The sequence below is a fragment of the Barbatula barbatula genome (assembly GCF_947034865.1).
Source record: "Barbatula barbatula genome assembly, chromosome: 19".
Taxonomy (NCBI): Eukaryota; Metazoa; Chordata; class Actinopteri; order Cypriniformes; family Nemacheilidae; genus Barbatula; species Barbatula barbatula.
In genome coordinates, this window is record NC_136782.1 from 8,676,401 (window position 1) to 8,697,054 (window position 20,654).

Sequence of the window (20,654 nt, forward strand, 5' to 3'; positions counted from 1 at the left end):
GATAGGTGGCTAAGCTATAACTTAACTACATTTTTATTTATGAGTAGCTTGTAGCTTATCAAACTACAATTTCAAAGTACCTTGCTCACCGCTGAACCCGAGTTAAGAGTTGTTCTACCACTGAAATAAAGACATTAAATGGTTTGAAAAAGTGTTGCTTTAACATCCTTGTTGGTTTTGGATCAACATTTCTATCAACCAGTTTTCTGTAGCTGGTAGAGAATCGCTAGCCTTTGTGTGTTCGATTTTTAAAGTAACACATATCACACATTAAAATGAAATGTTTATTTTGAATGCATTATAAGTTGTTTTAGGTTAAAGGTTTTTTAATAGGTCAATGTAACCTGTCGAGTTAGAGTTGTGTGTAGGGTGGATGAAGCTGTAACACCATTCTTATAAACCAGATTATGTTAGAATCAACAGTTAGAATAAAGACTTTATTTGACAGTCTTCTGAGCAATGACAATTATAAAACAAAAGGAAAAAGCTTTTTATTGTATTTATTGATTGATAACGTTTTGGCAAAGCGAAATTGGAGTGAAAATATATTTTGTGTTCCACTGGAGAAAGAATAATATACAGGTTTGTAATGACATAAGGGTGAGTACATGATGACAGAATTTATATTTTTTACTGAACCGTCCCTTTAAGAGATGATGTGCTCAGGGATGTGCTAATTCTGACAACAGCCACGTTACTTTACTCCCATCTCCCCCCCCATTTTTATCTCTCTCTCTCTGTCTCTCTGTCTCTCTCTCTCTCTCTCTCTCTCTCTTTCTCTCTCATCTTTCTCCATCTACAGGCTGCAGTAGAGTCAGAGAGATGCAGCCTGGGAGGGGCCGGTGGATACAAAGAATGGGAGGGTGAAAGAGAGAAACAGCACTGCACTAAAGGAGAGGGGGGGTGAGTGAGGGATGCAGATTGTGAGGGGCACTGTAAGAGAGGAAGCGATCCAGCGGATGAGGAGAGGGGTTTCCAGTTTGGATGGGCCCAGCAGTGCCTTAATGGAGCATGGGTCAGGTTTTAGGGTTCTCCCATTGCAGTAAGTGCTTTCTTTATGTTCCTCTTCATGTGAAGCAATCTCACCTTCATCTGCTTTGTTATTTGTCTTTGTGCCTGTATCTCTTTCTCTGTACAGCTAACGCCTTCATATCATGTTGCTTTCTTCCTAATGCACAGTATCCGTTCAGCCGTCTGTTTTGCTGTATTCTGCTGATGTTGCAGTGTGTGCTTGTGTACCTGCGTATGCAGCATAGCGATGTGACTTGTGATGTGTTTACAAATATGTTTGGTGTTAGTACAATGAGTTGGAATTGGTTGGTGTATTGGTAGAAAAAATGATCTTGTAAAAAGTAGGTCGTGTGAAAGTAGGAATACATCAAACATTGTTTCTTTAATTTACTGTAAATACACTCATTGCTATAACATTGTACTTCTTGATTCCTGTTTGCTCTTTATCAAATAATTTTTGTTAGGGATCTTAGTGGGACTTTCTGCATATGTCCTTGAATCTTATGCTCTTTAGGTAACAGTTACGATAAGGTTTGTTAATATTTGTTCAATTGAATAAATGCATTAGCTAATATGAACTAACAATGAAGAATAAACAGTGCTGACCAATAACTAATGTTGATAAACACAATTAAAAAACATAATATATTAGTAAAGGATGAAAATATGTACGAAAATACAGTATTAAGTAAAATTTACCATACGCTGTTGTAAAGATAAATTGTCCATGCAACATCACAATTCTTATGGTACTAAGCACATGTTAATACTCTGCAGGCCGAGCTTAAAATGCTATATTTATACATTTATATTTAAAGGGGGCCTCTTTTCCACAAAGACATCCTAAACATGAAAAAGTCGAACAACTAATTGTTGTTCAGTAGTTTTCTTTCATTACATCTAGCATTATGATGGAGTTCTTGAGCTCACAATCTCCGAGATGATGTATTTTTGTAGGCTAACCCGGAAGTAAGGGTGGCGGGCTGGTTCCCTCGACCTAAAGCCTTTCCCATAGCCTTTTCGAAGATCGCAAAAAATAAGCTCTGTGATTAACAGTGGTTTATGATGTTTACACCACATTTTATATTTTATATTTGTGAGCTTTACATGCGCGATGATTTCTAAAGTTCCCCTCAAAGGAAGTGGTCGCTTTTAGCAACTTGTTAGCTTGAATAAAACGTTGAAATATTTAGAGGTTTTGTTTAACACAGACCTTATTTCAGGTAATTTACCAAAAACCCATTCAAAGAACCCATAGACTTTGGAGCGATTGAACCAGAAGTCCTAAAATGCTAACTCGCTTCCGGGTTTTGCATACAAAAATATGTCATCTCTGAGCCTCCCAATAAAGATGCAAAGGCTTTTATCGCAGGTTAATTTTATTGATGTCCATATTATTCAAATGTGCGTCGGCTGGCAACATCTTGTCCACTGCAGTTTGTCCTGGACAGGAACCACTTACTTAGAAAAGGTCTGTCTGAACTCCGTGAACAATCAGAGTTTGTTGCTTTGCGTTAATCCTGTGCAAAGGTAGGTTACTAGTATAGTGCCACCCAATCGGAAGTTTCGTAGTGCTGGCCAATCAGATTGAATCTTGACATTCAGTATGCAGACTGTAGGCCAACGAGATGGTACTAAATATATGGTGGCGCCATAAGCTGAATGTGAGTTTTTTTATGAAAGCTACCGCAATAATGCCAACATTATGACCATGTTACCATAGTTTTAATTGTTGTGATCTTAGTTTTAAGATCAGGTCATAAAGCCTGTTGTCACAATTGACTTCTGTTCTCTTGTTTCAGAGGAATTTGGAACTGTGAACTCCACGCCTGACTCCACCCCTTCCTGCTCAGATGGTAAAATCATTTCATTTTCATATACAGTATAAATGTATGAGTCACAGCTAATGGCCATTGGGAGTCACAGCATACATCACCTTCATCAGTGACTGTGTTGACATTATAACATGGCCTTCAATGTCTTTGCTATCATAAAATGTTTAAATATGATCATAAATGGTGTGCCTTCAGGCACAATGGCCCTCTTTTAGATTCAATTAAATAGGATATCAAACAGGTAAAACAGGCCATTAAAAACTAGAAAGCAAATATATGATTGCAAACTGGACACGTGGTCATTCCCAAGAACAAAATAGGGCTCAAAATGTAGAGTATCCAATTTATGTGAATGATTCTTAATGCTACTGAGTTTTAGAAGAGTCACTGCTTAGTTCTTCAAACTCCTCACAGAGTCTTTCTCATTTTTTCTCAGGTGGAAACGAGGAGTCCGACTTTCCCGAACTGCAGACGGCCAGGGAATGGTCTGAGGATGAGGAAGGTCCAGACATCGATGATGATGATGCCTGTCTCAGCAGCTCTTCCATATGGGGCACACCCCGTCAGAACTCTTCAGAGCTCACCTTCTCCTACATTGCCTTCTCTGACAGTGACTCCTCACCGCGGAGGGACTCGGGGCGCCGCAGGGCCGGAGGGAGGGGCAGCCGTGGTTCGTTGAACCGCACGGATACCACAGAGAGCCAGTTACCTCCGGACTCCCCCGCTGTGGAGTGGGACCCTCATGCCTACCTCTCTGTGGAAGGGGAGGGAGATGCAGAGAACTTGGAGAGGACTTTAAAAACCTCTGCACATGTCTGGGATGAGGAGTTTGAGGAAAAAGACTCGACGATGTGCAAAGGATCGGAGGAGATCTCAGGCATTCAGACCTATAGTGTCAAGTACAGTCATCAGGATGTGTCATCAACAGGTGCTTTTGAAATTACTCTTACTTGCATGTTAAGAAAAGAGGAGAAAGTATCAACACAAAAAAAATAAAAAATGTAATACAGATGAAATGTCTTCATATTAATATTGTACGTTGGGAACTTTTTTACAGTTAATATACAAAATGACACGCCACTTGAAACACATGTGGTGTGTTATTTGTCTGAGACAATCATAGGGCATACACCGGGTCCTAACCAAATGTGAATGCGATAAATCAGCCAATCACAACAGTTTTTCTTTACTATCTACCACTGCAGCTGCGCCTATTTTCATGACATCTGTGATGCCTTACTGAATTCTATGCTAATTGCTAAAATTTCAGATTTTTCTTTGTCCATGTTCCATGATTTATATTCGTGAAGTGCAGACCTTCTATCCAATGAGATCGCTGTGTGGGAGGAGCTGTCAGACGCGAAGTCGCAGAAATAAAAATAAATCTGTCACTCGTCGCATATCGTGGGTAGTTAGAACAAAAACTTTAGTTAACATGGAAAACAGAAATTTTATCGTGTGTCACAGCGTCGCGTCTTGTTTGGTTAGGACACCATGTGTGGGTTACAGATTTGAATTAACCACTTATTTTGTAGCGTAACTTCTTTTTTAATGTACAGTACAGTACATTACTATAATTATCGTACAAGAAATTCTCAAAGAAGAACATACACAGTTTCATCGGACGCACGCGCCTGGCCCATTATAATATAAACAAATATTTTTTATGAATTATATATTATATTATTAATTGTATTCAATAAAATTAACTACTCAACTACTTTTTGCGTGTGTCTACTGGAAGTTAAATTAAGCCCCCATAGTGATTGTTTATGTAGTTGCTGCTCAAACCGTCTATACTTGAGAAGCTAAATGACTTAATAACAAAAATAACAAGTGAATTTGTTAAAAATATACTTTATGTCAATGCGGTAAGAAAAATACAATAGAATCAAGTTTACTGAATAAAGTTGACTTGAGTAAGTTTTTTTTCCTACACAGTTTTTTTTTGAGCGTTTATGTTTACTTATGTCAAAAATCTTCAGAAAACAAACTTAATATCTAAGTGATTGTGCTTCAAAACAAATTACTAACGAAATACTTTTCTTTTGCAGTGTTCTGATTTATTCACTCCAAACAACACATCAACTTTAAAGAAACTTTTTTATATATCACTTTATAACTCCATTAATCTTATCAATGCGTATGAACCTGCAAGCAACTATGCTCTCAACAATAAGAAAACATATGATGACATGTGTCCGCAGAAACACAGCCTCATGGGTCGTACTCTTGTGTTGTCACGGAAACCGCGGCCCCCCTGCAGACGGCGGCTCTTGCCATTGGTGGAAACAGTCAGGAAGAACAGATCTGTGACCTGTGCTACTTACCAGAGGGACCAACAGTTTGCTTGGAAATAGCAGGTTAGACGTCTCAGTGTAAATGAAATCGATGATCTGCTTCCTGTTCCTTTATCCGTCAAAGCCTTTGAAAAGCACCGTATCAGTGAATCATAAGTCAATTTGCAAAGCAGAACCTCAGGATCTGGTCGCAAAAGCGCCCCACGTGCTAAAACAAATGCTTTGGTTTTATTGGAGACTGCAATGTCCATGGTAACACACTCCAACTTGGCCAAAAGCTAAAATAATGAAATGAATCTTTGATCTAAAAGTCCTTTTGACAGTATGTGAGATGATGTCAGTAGATGTCTGTATGTAGATTTGGGGTGTGTATTTGGGTATATTTGTATCCTCCCCTGTCAGTGTAACTCTGGCTGTCTTATGGGTCGGGCACAGTTGTGCAGTTTTATTTTTGGGTCGTTGAAGCAGAGGGCTGCTGACAGAGCAACACCAGCCAAAAACAGAGCAAGGGGCTTTTCAGAGAGGATCAGGGACATAGGAAAGAGAGCGATCGGTCCATGAAGACACCAAAATGACCAGTAAAGGTGAGGGGGTAAGAGTAAATGAATAAAAGGGGCTTTCGGTGATGAGGTTAGTTGAGAGAGATCAGTTAATTCGATTCGATCCGTGTATGGAGTTTGAAGCTCGGGGCTGTGAGTGAAAACAACTGTTGTTGTGTGTTTGTGTACGAGATTGAACGACTCCTTTGGTACATCTTACAAATTCCCAATTTAGTTATTTCACACCATATACCCAGATAAGCAAAATGACACGCCAAGTATATGCTGTTCTGTATGTCACTTAATCCAAGTTTCCGTGGCTCTCTGAAATACATGTTCTGATAGGTTGGTCGCATCCTGTGGGCATGTTTTCTATATTATAAACATGTCTAAAAAAAATTTAAAATGTACATTTGAAATCTGAAACAAATCTCAGATACACCATTTGCTCTGTTTAGCATTAGAGGAGGTCTACACGTTAAAAAATTGTTTTGTGGTTCGTCCTCTTCCCAGCATGTAATGGAGCATGAATAAATAATATGCTTTGTTTGCCAGTGATGTTGTCAAGCGCTTTGCTCTCTCTGACATGTACATTCCTCATAGCAAATATATATTGAAACATAATACACAGTAGTATTGAACACTATGGAAATGAATGAGAGATTATAAGATCTGTGTAATTTGACACAACATCTTCTTTCACTTAATTCACATTCACACGTTAACCACCCAAAAATGAACATATTGTCATTGTTTGCAGGAAACAATAGAGGAAATTGTAACCTTCAAGCCATGACAATTGATGTCAGTGGGGTTCAGTTCTTACGAGTGAACTGTTCCTTTAAATAGATGAATGAAACTCAAATATCTATCAAACTGTTTCATGTTTAAATGTTTTTTATTGTTGTTGTTGTTGTTCTTGTTAAAGCTGTTCCTTTATTCGTTCAGCAATTATATTTGTTCTGAGTGAATCTAACATGTGCTTTCTAAAGTTTACTATACGAATTAAGTCTCTCATAACAAAAGAAAGGTGTGTTCAAAGCCAGGGTCTTCTTGCACATTACGCAAAGGTTATTAATAGTTATCCACCTGCTGTTAGCCCCAGCCACTCAAATGCATGCGGCAAGCATAAATGACATTATTGCTGAGGTATTTCTGAATGGATTAGCATCAGTATTAGCATGTAAGCTATTGTCTAGCTAATACTGGTCTTATCAGAGTTATACTATACTAATACAAGCCAACGAAACCTAATAAATCCAAATGTAATGTAATGTAAGAATGTGTAATCTCTTTGGAGGATCTTTTGACAAAATGCAATATAATATACATAAGTCTTCACAAAGACCTTACAAAATGAAGCCTCATAGTTTTATCTTAGAATGAGTTATTTCTATACACATACACCGCGGGTCCCCTTGCATGGAAGTCACCATGTTGTTTCTACAGGAGCCCTGAATGGACAAACTGCTCTACAGAGCGCGTACAAAGCAATTTGTTTCGTAAATGTGATGTAATAGATGCGATGCGACATAACAATGTAACTTTTATGCTGTAATGTTTTTAAAAAAATGTCTCATTGGTGATCTTAAGGCTCTTGAAGCCCTGCCACCATTGATAGTCAACGGGATGCAGGTTGAGTGCTATCAGCAGGTGGTTTGAGAGTCCACTTTAAATTCTTCCTTTCTTTTCCTTCCTCCGCTGTCTAATAATAACCCAGGTCAGTCCAAAAGACTCCTTGCCGTTTTTCTTGTCATCAGTAACATAAACTCCCTCCTACTCATGCAGCCTAGGCCTTTACTAATGTATTATACTCCCCTATGAAGCTACAACCATTCAGATCGATCAACACTGCATCGTTATAGTGCTTTCCAAGCCGTACTTTATTGACATTCCCTTAACTTCTAACAGTGTCCATTCAGTCCAAAACACAAGCCCTCGAGGTATTCCAAACCAGGTGCAAGAATTGCTCTATCCACTACACTAAATATTTATTTAATATATCTCTTCTTGTCTCCTCTCCTCAGCAATGGACCTGATCTACTGGAATAATATGGAGCGCACAGGCATGGTGTTCACAGGCCTGGTAGTGGGTCTTCTGTCTCTCTTCCAGCTGAGCATCATCACTGTGGTGTCCACTGCCTCCCTGGCCATCATGTGCTTCACCATCTCTGTGAGAATCTATTACAAACTGCTGCATGTGCTTCAGCTGGGTGACGGAGTTAACCCCTTCCAGTGAGTGTCGGCTGTTTGTTCTTCTTGAAATCTGCTTTGAGCATCAGTCTATTCGGTTGTATAGGGGTTGTTCTATGTGAGATCTTAAGGATAAACATCAAACAATAATGTTTGAATTCAGCCTGAGATGGCATAATAATAACGCATAACTATATTTATAGGGAAGGGTCACATGGTTACAGGGTTGATGGTAAAAGAATGCATACAGATGGTAATACAATAGTGTTGTTACTATTAAAATTGTTTTTAACAGGGTTGAAATAAAAACATATTTCTGGTTGAAGTGTTTATTTACTGATTGTGATTGGAATATCTATATTTTCTTATTTATACTGTAGAATAATCGATAGATCTATTACATAGAATAAAATATTTTATTTGAATACGACTAATGCTAACAGGGTTGATGCAAAACCTCATGAACGATGCAAGTCTTTTAAATAATGTATTGCAATCTTAAATTTAACAACCGTTATATGGCTTATAGGGTTATTCAATTATATGGCTTTTAAACAGATAATAAAGACATAACGACATATAAAACAAAGTTATAGGGTGTAGCATTAGGACACCATATCATAACTGCATGCAAATAAAATTGTCCCGGCTGTTAGTATAAAATACGCCATTTTGGTCAAATGTGCATTCTTTAAAGGCTATACACACAGTGTGTAACATTGTGTGTTTGTCTATGAATTAATGTGTCACAGGTCGTATCTGGCGTTGGACATCAGTTTAAGTGGGGAAGAGTCTCAGCACTACATGCAAAAGTCCATTGTGCTGGTCTGCTCTGCTGTGGACACACTGAGAAATCTCATCTTTGTGGGCAACCTGTTCAACTCACTCAAGGTGAGGCATGTGAATAGAAAATATATGAACATACTTTAAGGATTGTTCTTAATACACACCATTATTTTTTCTGTGGGAATTTTAAATTTCATGCAATGGAAAATAAATGGAGAAAGGGCCTGTGATTCATTCACATTCTGCTGACAAATTGATTCTGCTTGGTTATCACTTACACCCTTTCGTGGTTTCCCTCTGATGGAACAGATAATCTCTCTTTCAGAACGTAGAGTATCCTAAAATAAACACTCATTTGCTTTTCCAATTTCATGCTCTGTGTTGCCCGTCATGACGTGTTCTTTTCATTTTGTCTGTCTTTAGATTCTCATCTTCTTTTTTTTCGTTCATTATATTCAGTTCTTGAATGATACTTTGATGTTGTCATTATTTACATTTAGTCAATTAGCAGACGCTTTTATCCAATGCGACTTACAAAGAATTCAGGGAGCAATAAGCGATATGTCATACAAATAAGCGATATTTGAGGTCTGTGTCTCAGCTGTGCACTTAAAATAAAGCCGAGCAGTATAGCTTTCAGCTGTCACACTTATTACACTAATGACTCATTTGTTTTCATGCATGGGTGGTTTATGTAAGACTAGACATACAGTGTCACTGACCTACTGGCACAAAATTATTTTTAATAATGTTTACATTTTAAATAGAAATGTGTTGTTATCACAGATTTAAATTCATGTTATAAACATCTGTTTTATGCAATTTTTTATTATGTTTTTTTAAAATGATTCTTTCCACATCAAGCTGTTATACAAAATGTCTACTTTTAGAACAGCCTTAGATAAATCTAGAATAATATAAGCAATTTTGTTTTTTGGACATGTATATTGATAATGTCTGTTTAGCACAGCAACAGCAAGTTTGGTCTTATATTAGTCCCCAAGAGTGGGAGTGGTAAGGGCTCAGAGATTCACACTATGACCTGTGTGGTATGTGACATGAGACCCTTGTGCTCCTGTGTAGTACGAGACGGGGATACAAGAGGGTCTTGTCCTACGTGTAGGGTTTCCTGTTCCTCCACAACTCCACACTGAGAGATATAAGGGGAAACAGCATTAGTTCGGGTGTAAGGGTCCTGACCCCCACCACAGCTCTCTTAAAGGGACAGTTCAGTTCACCTAAAAATATAAACATCACACAATCTCATGCAATCTAATTTTAAATAAAAATATGAACTCAAATATACTCACTGTATGTGTCTATGTATAAGACACAGCAAGCTCCAAAAACTTCTAAATGAAACAACGGATGTATATGTGCTTGTGGGAAGAATTAATATTAGAGTTTGTCCCATACAGACATAAAAAGACGTCACAAAAATCTAATTATATTCAAGCAATTCATATTTATTTAGTGGACTTGAAACGCCAATTTTAAAATACGTAAAAGAAACAAAAACATTGAAAGTGCTTTGTTATTTTTCATAATTTTCGGTTCTTGAGGGGTAAAAAACGAAATGATTTCCCCAGAACCTCTTCTCATGAAAAACGATTGATATTAAATTATTGAATAATTCACAAATGCTCACATTCTTTCTGATCTGTATGTAGTTCTGTTCTCACACATTTTGGGAAGTGAATAACAAAATGTTTATTCTCATTCATTGTTATTCCCAGTTCATGGTTTTGACATACCTTGTGACGTTCGTGGGAGCCCTCTGTAATGGCCTTACCCTGCTCATCATGGGTAAGATTAATATCACAACTATTCATAAACAAAGCCAAATTCACAAAAAGCAAATACAAATACTTACAATTTCTTTATTTTTGTCAATGTTGGAACTTCCTCTACACCACTACAACATAGAGAAAGATTATAATATATCATTTTTATATAATACAGTATATGTATTGTAATGTAATGCACATTTATTCGTCAGTGTGATTAAATAACAAACACAGAAATGTTGTTTTTCTGTACAGATTACACACATGTACTTTGGATAAAACATCTGCCAAATGCATACATTTTTATGTGATATATGTTTGAAAGAAGACTTTCATTGCATGATACTTTAGCAACAGTATAATACTAAAACTTTCTTAACCCTTGTTGTTATCATGTGACGTAGGTGTGATTGGTGTCTTCTCTGTACCTCTGTTCTACACACGACATCAGGTAATGCTTTCAGTCCACTGTACAGTGACTCACGTGTCTCTTCCATATATTTTCTGGTATATTTTCTTCAGAAACATAATTGTTTGCACTGTGAAAAAAACAGAAATAATTTTACAGCATTGTATTTTTACAGATTTGAAAAAAATACGGTCAAAAAAATTAAATTACAGAAAAAGACCGCAAATTTACAAGAAAATCTGGGAAAACAAGAAATTTTACAGGGAAAACCTTTTCTGGCACCCATCTGAAAATACGGTCAAAAGAGAAAAACTTTTTATAAAAAGACAACACATTTACAATAAAAAGGGAAAAACATGTAATTTTACAGTTTCGGCTGCCAAAACATTTCTTTTTTTACAGAAGCATCTTCTGTTTGTCTCTTTTTTTACAGGAGAAAGTAGACAGCTCCTTTGCAGCGGTACAATCCCATATCGACAACATAAAGGACTTGTGAGTATAGCACCCCCTGCCAGCAGAACACAACACATGATATTCTCCCAAAAAATGATATAATAGTCATTTAGTAAACATTTCCTGCTCATTTCATGAAGATCGGTTCATTAATTTATTTTTATGTGTCTGGTGTGCAGCTTTTGTCGTCTTGGTCAGGGTGGCGGCCCACCCCCTGACCCCACCCCTGGTGGAGCTAAACCCAAGGTCCATTGAGACATCACACAAAGAAGGGAGGAGCCACACGCTGTCAATCAAAAATGTCTTAATTAGCAGTTTGTGCTCAGAGTCACGCCTTGACAGCAGTGGGGGCGGGGCTAATGAGACACGTGGCTTGGATATACGGGAGGACCATGCAAAGAACAATCTTGTAAAAGTTTTGGTAACGTGAGAAGTTAAAGACAAGCTGTTTTCATTTCCACAGTTTAATGGCAGTATGGGTGAATGATGGTCACTCGTCAGGTCTGATGTTGCTGAAACGCAGACCATTGAGATACTTTAGGCGTCACTACAGAGTTATCTGAGCTATAAACATGATGACTTCAGTGAAGTAACAACAAAATCCAGACTGATTTAAGTTTGCCTGCCAAAAACATGAAACTGGATGAATTTCCAGGTTTTTTCCACTTATAAGAAATCTCAATGTGTTTGTGGGTTAAAGTAAGAGATATTAAAATGACAATGTTTTTTTCTTTTTCCAAAGTTTGATGTTATTTCATCACTCGAAATATTCTGTACTTTGTCAACACACCAAATCTCAGAACAAAAGCAGACTCTCGACCATGCACCGACTAACTGTTGATGTTTTTAGAAAAACAAGCAAATAACATGTTTTATATCTGAAGCCAAAATACAAAAATAAAGATAAAAAATTAAAGAAGATGGTAACAGAATATTTTAAAGAATACACATGTACGTTGCTTATGCATTAAACTTTACTGTTATTCTTGCACATGCTGCATTTAGAAAAAGGACTTGAACAAACACACAACCCGCAGTATTAAACTTTAACATGTGACTCATACTGACCAGTTTGTGCTGCACACATCATATCTACATTATGCAGCTTGTTGAAGACAGGCGGCCGGTTACTCTCAAAGCCATTTATGAGGTTTGCCTGGGAGACCAAAAAACATGTGAAGAAACACTGTTGACCTACAGATACTGTAGGTGCTATGTTATATCTAGATACCAAGCAACATCATATAGAAAACTAGATGAGTGAGACTTTGGCCAGGAAGCAATAACCCAGAACATCATAGCAACCACACAGCAGTGCCTTAGCAACAGGCCAGAATCCACAAAACAAATATAAGTTTATATTATTAGCAATCCTAATATGGATTTGCAAAATTACATTTGTACAAATGTTGATAAGTGAATAGTCATGTTAAAGGGGTAGTTCACCCAAAAATTTAAATTCTTCCTCTGTTGGCCAAACCTGTATGACTCTCTTTTGCAAAACACAAAAAAATATTTTCAAGATATTTTGCCTTCCATTATATGGACTCAAAACCACGGAGACATTTCTCATAATATCTTCTTTTGCGATCCACAGAGGAAGGAGTCACATACATGTGTTGAACCACATGAAGGTGAATTAATGATGACAGAATTTATATTTTTGGGTGAACTATCCCATTAATGAAGTTGGAGCACATTCGCAACGCCATGGGTTCAGATCCCCAGTTATATCAAAAAAATAATCCACCGTTCAATCGATTAAAGAAATGACCCTTTTGAGTATACGGTGTGAGTGCAATAATACTGCACACCTCAAGCAAGCATTGGACCATTTTACAATGACTGTCCACATAATGTCCCCCCTTTAGTTTTAATAACATAAGGAGGGTTTGAGTCACAGGTGTGAGTGGGTGTTAACTGTGCCCCTTTTTAATGCTGAATGGCTTTTAAACACCCAAAGTGATCAGTCATGATACATTTTTCTTTCCCATTAGAATAAAATGGCAGCAATTTTATAATAATAATATTATGAACCAAACCAATCCAATGAACTTGACATGTCTCCGCTAGAGGATCACCAACGATCAGGAAAACTCAGATTTACCTTGAGTATATGCCTTTTACACCAATATTTACAGTAATGCAGGTTCTTACTTGCTGCATGTCTAATGTCTAAATTTTTCTCTTAAGGGCCATTTAGGAGTAGAATCTGTGGTTGATCCTTAAATGAAATACTTTGTACCGTATGTCTCCTGAACTGTAAAAGAGCATCTATTAGCACTTTAAACAGCTGTAAAGCCTTCCATGTCGGTCGACCTTGTTTTGCTACAATAACACACCTGAAAACTTTATCAAACCTGTTATCAAATCGGGGTCACTATTTATAGTTCTTGGCAAATGCTCATAAAACCCTTTAAAGCGTTATCATTGAAGTTATAGTTAAAGGAAATTAGACCAATTATAGATATGAAGGCATGGCAAACAAACTATGTATTTCCTGGTAAGTCACATTATGGATCATTAACCTTGAAGCAAATTCTTTAGAGTCACTATAACTTGAAAAACACAAATAAACCTGAAATATTGTAATAAACTTGTTTATATACACAAAGAGACAATAATAAGTCATCTTGTAATTAACACAATTTTATATCACAATGTATATTTAAATTGATGTGTTAACAACATAAGTCTACCGATCATAAGAAGCTATGTTGAGTATTTGACCACCAGGGGGCATCACAGGTGTGTTTAGTAAAATAATGCGAAGTAAACGTCGGCAAAGACTTTCAGGCAAATAACACATGACTTATAAAAACATTGACTCATATAGGCCTAATATTGTCTATTGAGAGTGATATACTACAACATCCAGTAATACTTCAAAGTATTTGCTTTGCTGTCTATGACTTATCATTGTCCATTATAAATGTTAAACATTTACCTTAAATCACTGATACGTTTTATGAAAATAACATTTATCTTGATTTTATAGTCCACTTTTTTATTTTGTTAGCCACGCTCAATTTCCACAAGCATGAAATCACGGCCCATAAGATTTTTCTCAAATATAGGCTTTGTAAGTAGGCTGCTAGGATGATCCCTAAATAATGGTGACCAATAAATATAAGCAACCATTAACAAGATTGACGTTTTGACCATCAGACACTTCCCATTGTTTCCAGTGGCACAGGGCCGAAGAACACGATCCGCGCGTATTTTCAAAAGTCTTGAATGGGGGAGGAGTTAGTCAAATGAAGGCGGACTATAAAGCTTCCTCTCTCGGCAGTCTGACAGTGATACGTGCTGATCGTGTCAGCAAAGTAGTCTTCTGCGGATACAGTGTTCATTTAGGACTCCTATTTTTTGCTTGCGTGTTCCGGACAAAGCGCATTTACGCAGTGCTCATAGATTCTTCACGGGTTTATAAAGCGCTCTTCATGTTTTTTTCTCGGGTCACTCCTTTAGGAGTGTGCCATCCACCTGCGGTCCGGTCGAGCTGCGCGTCTGAACGCAAATGGATTACAGTAACCTGATGGCGCCCCCGGTCCCACCGCACAAACCCAGATCTCCCAGCCTCGCGCTGGGTCAGGGGCGGCTGTTAAAATGCGTGTTTCTCGGAGACGGGGCTGTTGGGAAAACCAGTCTGATTGTCAGCTATACGACGAACGGATATCCAACAAAATACGTGCCGACAGCGTTTGATGATTTCTCAGGTGAGTCTTGGACGCGGATGCGTAAAGGCGCGCTCTTTGGAGTACCAAAGTGAGCGTGCGTAGATTTCCTTTTTAAAACGTCTTTGTGTTATACATGAACATTGCAAATATTACAAATAATGCATATGGAGTTATTATGGAGGCGGAAATATTGCGCGTAAAATAGCGGAGGCACATGTTTTGTTAAAGCGCTTTAGACGAATTGTAACACGATAGAAATCAGACAAAACAGCCACCCAAATGGCAATAAAGCCTCTTGCATTACAACGCATAACATCAGTGTCTACTAACTAATAATAATAATAATGATGTGTTATTGCTCGTTTGATCAATGGGCGTTTTATCGTTAACAGATTTTGCTGAAATTATGAATGGCTTTTGTCTGAGGTCTTAGAGTCATCGGTCAAATCTCCAGTAGTTTTGCACAAGCTGGTCTTTGTGTTATTATAAAGCCCTTGCGCAATTACGCCCGACCTATAAATCTGGCCTTTAAAATCCACTGGGTCCACTTGTTGCAAAATCTCAAAACTCCATGAAGCAGACCTGGCATGTAAACTGATTTTTATGACACTTATTGCTCCCTGAATTCCATTCTTTGGATAAAAGCGTCTGCTAAATGACTAAATGTAAATGTAGAGCAGTTACGCAATTCAACAGGTGGCACTTTGGGGAGAAAGGGGTGAATTAGGGATCGTATGACAGGGATTTGGAGACAATTACACAATAGCTGCTCGAAGGGCAGAACACTCTGAGGTGCGAACCGTCACTGAGACCTACGTTCTTGTGTTTCACTTTTTAAAAACATTTAAGATTTAAAATGTATCGAAGCTGCATGACCTCAGAAATTCTCACATTAAGTAACTGCAAGGCATCAAAAGACCTTTAATCATCTTTAAGGTACTTTATGGTGCTTTTGGGTTAACTACAACTCGGGGACTTCTGTGTGACAATGTTAGATAACTAGCAAAAGTTGTTTTTGTGTACAGTGTCATGTGACTAAATGGAAACAGGTGTGTGTGTCTATTTGCCAATGACTCATGAGTTTCTCTTCCTCCAGCCGTGGTACAGGTGGATGGTCAACCAGTCCGACTGCAGCTTTGTGACACTGCCGGACAGGTAAGCGTTTAAGTGCACTTTGATCCACCCTGATCACACAAACACGTTGAAGAAAGTGGGTCTGTGTTCCTCTTTCTCTATCATTCCTGTTTTGTCGCCTTCATTTCCATTGAATTTGATTTTACCCCAGAGGAATCAAATTCTCTGGCTAACTAGGTCTTTTAATTTAGCAGTGGATTTAGGCATTTTTGCCGCCTGCTAACAGAGAGGATTTGGAAAGCAATTGAGAGGCTAAAGCTTAGCATTGGATAAGATCAGAGCTGACACCATACTGTGAGGAAACCTCAAAGATGGAGGGAAAATCCTCAAGCTACTGGCGTTCTGTTATTGGAACTTGCGCAGGCTTGGACAAGGCACCATCCAACCGCTGGTTGTGCCTCCAAGCGTCGTGTCCTAAGCCAAACACTTTAGTGCCATTGTTAATAGGCGTAGTTGTGTAACTGGGTTTCACATGCATTTTGCATTCGAAAATACTATTTATTGCATCTATTCACATTTCCATTGCGGGAATATTGCGTCGTTTCATTCAAGGGGTTTTGTGTCATGAATAACATTACGAATAATGAGTCCTCCCTCTTAGTACATAACCAATAAATCCCTTTAGCGCAACAATGCACAAGCTGAACAAACTAGTTGAAGTAGGTTATACCGCAGACTTTCATGTCGTTTTTAAAGAGAGAGAACAAATGCACTGTGACGAAAGCAAAAAAAACAAAGGCCAGGAATACAAATGTCTATCAACTGGATTTCTATTATGTTTTGCAGGTGTCCATGTGAAAGAAGTAGTTTGATAGCGATAAAGTCAATCGGGCAACGTCTGTGTGTCAACAAGACTAGTGATTGTGATCTTGCGATAATATATTAAAAAGTACATTCAACAAAGGCATTGAAAAGGCTTCAGAACTCTCATCCATTATTGTTGATGATTGTTGTTCTCCGAGATGTCAGAGGCCCTTTTTTCCAAATGCTCTTCTGATTTATGCTTTCATATGACTCGCACAGCACAAACGGGACGGGGTGTGCCAGAGTTAAAAACTTTGGCTGAGTTTTGGAGATTAAAGCGCGCACTGCACGTTCCACATGCAATGTTCTTTTGCGAACGCCAACCTATAATTTAATTTAATTGCTTTGGGGAATAATAAAGCACACAAGAGCTAGTTAAGAGATTTCATTATTTCAAATAACTATTTTGAATCCTGCAAATGATTTTTGTTCCCATTGCAATGTCGGTAATGATGTGGTTAAGTAATCACTTAAAGGGACAGTTCACCCCAAAAAATAAAATTCTATCAGTTGTTCACCCTCACGTTATTCACAACCTCTTTCATCTGTGAAAGGTCAGAAGAAGATATTTTGAGAAATGTCTCTGGTTTTGTGTTCATACAATGGAAGTCAATGGGGGGGCAATGTAGCTTTATTACCAACATTTCTTCAAAATGTATTTGTAACAACACCATCCCATTAACCTTATCTCTTTCTCTGCCACAGGATGAATTCGACAAGTTGCGTCACTTCTGCTACACACGAACCGATGTCCTCCTTCTGTGCTTCAGTGTGGTCAGCCCCGCCTCCTTCCAAAACGTCGCCGAAAAATGGGTACCGGAGATTCGCCGACGATGTCCACTCACACCCGTGCTGCTGGTGGGCACTCAGTGCGACCTGCGGCAGGACGTCAAGGTCCTCATCGAACTGGCACGCCGCCAGGAGCAACCCGTCCCGGAAGAGGACGCCCGCATGCTCGCAGATAAAATGGGCGCTGTAGCGTACGTGGAGTGCTCGTCCCTCACTCAAAAAAACCTGAAGGAGGTGTTCGACGCAGCCATCTCTGTAGGACTCCGGCATTCAGACCGGAGAGCCAGGAGGGAACGTAAGGTTCACAGTACTGCTGATAAAATGAAAATGCTCTCAAAGTCCTGGTGGAAAAAATACATCTGCATACAGTAGCGACAAAGAAAGGAAGAAGCTGATGGACTCTGGTTTGGCATACTTCACAGTACTCGCGTTCCTGCTGAACGGACAAGACTATAAGCGTGATGAGAATGGATGTGATACACGGCTATGGGAGATACAATAGCCAGCTACAAACACTTTTTCTAGTTTGAACACTGAAATATTTCCTGACCTTTACTGGAAATTAAAGAACACTGCTGGTTTATTCCCAGTCCTTTGTGGACTGAAGAAATACGCTTATGTGTTTTTTCTGCTTTTTTAACCAAATGTAGTGAGACTATAAATATATTTTATTTATTAACCCATGCCTTCTACCCGAAAAATGCATGCATACATATCCAGGTCGCATGTTTTTAATACCAGCAAGCCATGTAAAAAATAGCTCTTAAAAAAAATGCTTCGGTGTATGGTTTTCAGTCAGCATGGTAGAAGGCTGCCCAGAAATATCATCATAACCACGGTCCTCATGTGCCAAAGCTTTGTGATGACATTGATTTCAATTGCATCTCGTCATTTTTATTCAACGATTGCTGAGATTATCGCTTTTGTCTTTGCAATTTGAAACAAATGGTGTTGAATGAATTATGGTTTCGGAAATTAATCGAATAAAGCTAATAGGGTGAGCGGCTTTTTTGTCAAACAATTGTACTGCATTTGTTAATGCAGATTCTTTTAAGTGATTTTTGTAGTTCAGTCTTTTAAGTGACTTGGTCTACTCTAACGTGCCATGTTTTTCAGAAAACTAATACAAAGTGCTTTGGCTGCTTTATTCTGTTTAACCAGCAGCCAATGAGATTTGTTGAATTTGCTTCTTATTATTCAGAAGCCCAATCGGATTCGGTCACATCAGCCACAAACAAACCCAACAGGAGGGTTCCGCACGGGGGTTCTTTTGTCATGATAAATTGTACATTTTAAACATCTGCAGCTTTCAAGACATTACCATGTGCTTCAATGTATATTAAAATGAGAACTGGAAGCTTGAAAAAAATATATATATTGATTTAAAGACAATGCCAAGTCTCTATCTCTATAGCTCTATAACTTCATGGCTCAGAAGTCTTTATTAATGTTTAGATGTCTATGGAGAAAATGGTTGTGGCAAAAACTTCTGGAACCCAGACGAGAGTTCAATGTTGCGTCCCTTAGAGCCACGTGTCAGGATGTGGTTTCTGTTCTTTATGTGCTTTATTGTCACAGCGATAACATTATCAGGGTAATCTACTGTATATTTGTACAATTATGATTGCATTTTTATTTCTTCTCATTCTGAAAACACTCCTGTTTATGGTGTGTGTGAGTGTTTTGCTTGCTTGACTGCCATCTGTGATTTTCATGGACAAATAAATGTGACTTTTTATCTGAAAGCCGCGTTTGTGTGTTGTATGTAATCTAGTAATATGAGTTTCACATGATGCATTGCTAAATCATCTATAAAAAGAGACATCTGAAGGGATCTGAGACGGGCAAAGGGAGATGTGTTCTAAGTATAATTCCGTCTGCAGGAGTCTTGCAATAACCGGTCATTACGGGACTTTGTTTTGTCTCGCAGAAAAGCCAACTGCACCGTAGACAGAATAAATGAAAACAGCCTGTTCCTAGTTTAGCATCTGTATCTTCTCATTCAAGAGCAAAGAACAGTCACACTAAAACCATAATATGCCCTTTTGAATGTAAGATAGCTGGTTTGATATGATTTGACACAAGTTTTGATGGATAGACTCGACCGGACATAACCTTAAAAAGATTTTATAAAGAGTTTAAAATATTGTGTGCACAAACACTTCATTATCAAACTTGAGTAAATGAGTTGGTTCTTAAAGATTTACAACCAAAGACTTTCCTAAGCCACTAAAACCAGAGCACACATCATGTGACGAATGCTCGGTCAATCCTCTTTTTCACTTTCATTGGACCGGCTTTAAACCCATTTAACTCTTATTATGTCATTTCTGGGAATGTTTGGGCAACTGGATGTTTTTGACACAACATAAAATGGAGTTTGGTAATAAGTTATGATGACTTAACAGTGCAGTCATATTTTGTTGCAGTTTTAATGTTGCTATGAGAATAGCCTGCTCTGGCAGGATTAGAGATTAACAGCGCGCTGGTGAAAGTCCTTTCAGATGTGATTTGCTCTGGAAGATCTCCTGTTATGTGTGTGTGTGACGCAATGTGCCGAGGCTCCTTTGAGACCCGCTGATAGGATTAAAACAGCAGTGTGGTCTCATTTGGAGCACTGACACAAGTCTGCTTTTAATATACATCTGGTGGATTTAGGGTTATTACTTTAGATTAATATAATGCTGTTATGGATGTAAAAAAAGGTGCTTCAAAGCAATAGAAGAACCTTTAGCATCCGATGAACCTTTCAGTTTCACAAAAGGTTCGTTGTGGCAACAATGATTTTTCAGATTATAAAAAGTAAGAAAGAAATATATGACATTATATTTACAAATTATTTAACCAATTTGCCTGTCGGTGACATTTGAAAGTAATTTCTTACCTTAAAACCGTAGGCAAACGGCATTTCCTTGCGGAAGGTCTGCGTTGGGT

General features: G+C 38.2%; 2 protein-coding genes across 3 annotated transcripts; both read left to right on the plus strand.

Moving 5' to 3' along the window:
- Positions 1-678: 678 nt before the first annotated feature.
- rtn2a (reticulon 2a) lies at positions 679-12,303 on the plus strand. Of its 2 annotated transcripts, XM_079480881.1 has the most exons (10): positions 679-1,042; positions 2,814-2,867; positions 3,283-3,774; positions 5,054-5,209; positions 7,713-7,920; positions 8,631-8,769; positions 10,401-10,470; positions 10,856-10,902; positions 11,294-11,352; positions 11,493-12,303. In XM_079480881.1, the coding sequence occupies exons 1-10, from the start codon at positions 1,012-1,014 to the stop codon at positions 11,566-11,568; spliced, it is 1,332 nt and encodes a 443-aa protein (XP_079337007.1). In that variant the 5' UTR covers positions 679-1,011; the 3' UTR covers positions 11,569-12,303. The 2 variants fall into 2 exon arrangements, with proteins under 2 accessions (XP_079337007.1, XP_079337008.1); XM_079480882.1 differs by lacking the exons at positions 679-1,042; positions 2,814-2,867; positions 3,283-3,774; positions 5,054-5,209 and adding an exon at positions 5,578-5,730.
- A 2,308-nt stretch (positions 12,304-14,611) lies between these two features.
- rhoub (ras homolog family member Ub) lies at positions 14,612-19,470 on the plus strand. Its single transcript, XM_079481150.1, has 3 exons — positions 14,612-15,032; positions 16,090-16,148; positions 17,637-19,470. Exons 1-3 carry the CDS (start codon positions 14,834-14,836, stop codon positions 18,090-18,092), a joined length of 714 nt encoding a protein of 237 aa, XP_079337276.1. The 5' UTR covers positions 14,612-14,833; the 3' UTR covers positions 18,093-19,470.
- The last annotated feature ends 1,184 nt before the right edge of the window (positions 19,471-20,654 follow it).

Bases quoted from the DNA above. Each gene is read 5' to 3' on its own strand.
- rhoub (XM_079481150.1), top strand. From the start codon at position 14,834: ATGGATTACAGTAACCTGATGGCGCCCCCGGTCCCACCGCACAAACCC. The intron at 15,033-16,089 runs GTGAGTCTTGGA...CTCTTCCTCCAG, and splicing joins AGCGTTTGATGATTTCTCAG to CCGTGGTACAGGTGGATGGT. The intron at 16,149-17,636 runs GTAAGCGTTTAA...TCTCTGCCACAG, and splicing joins TTTGTGACACTGCCGGACAG to GATGAATTCGACAAGTTGCG.
- rtn2a (XM_079480881.1), top strand. From the start codon at position 1,012: ATGGGTCAGGTTTTAGGGTTCTCCCATTGCA. The intron at 10,471-10,855 runs GTAAGATTAATA...CATGTGACGTAG, and splicing joins CCTTACCCTGCTCATCATGG to GTGTGATTGGTGTCTTCTCT. The intron at 11,353-11,492 runs GTGAGTATAGCA...TCTGGTGTGCAG, and splicing joins ATCGACAACATAAAGGACTT to CTTTTGTCGTCTTGGTCAGG.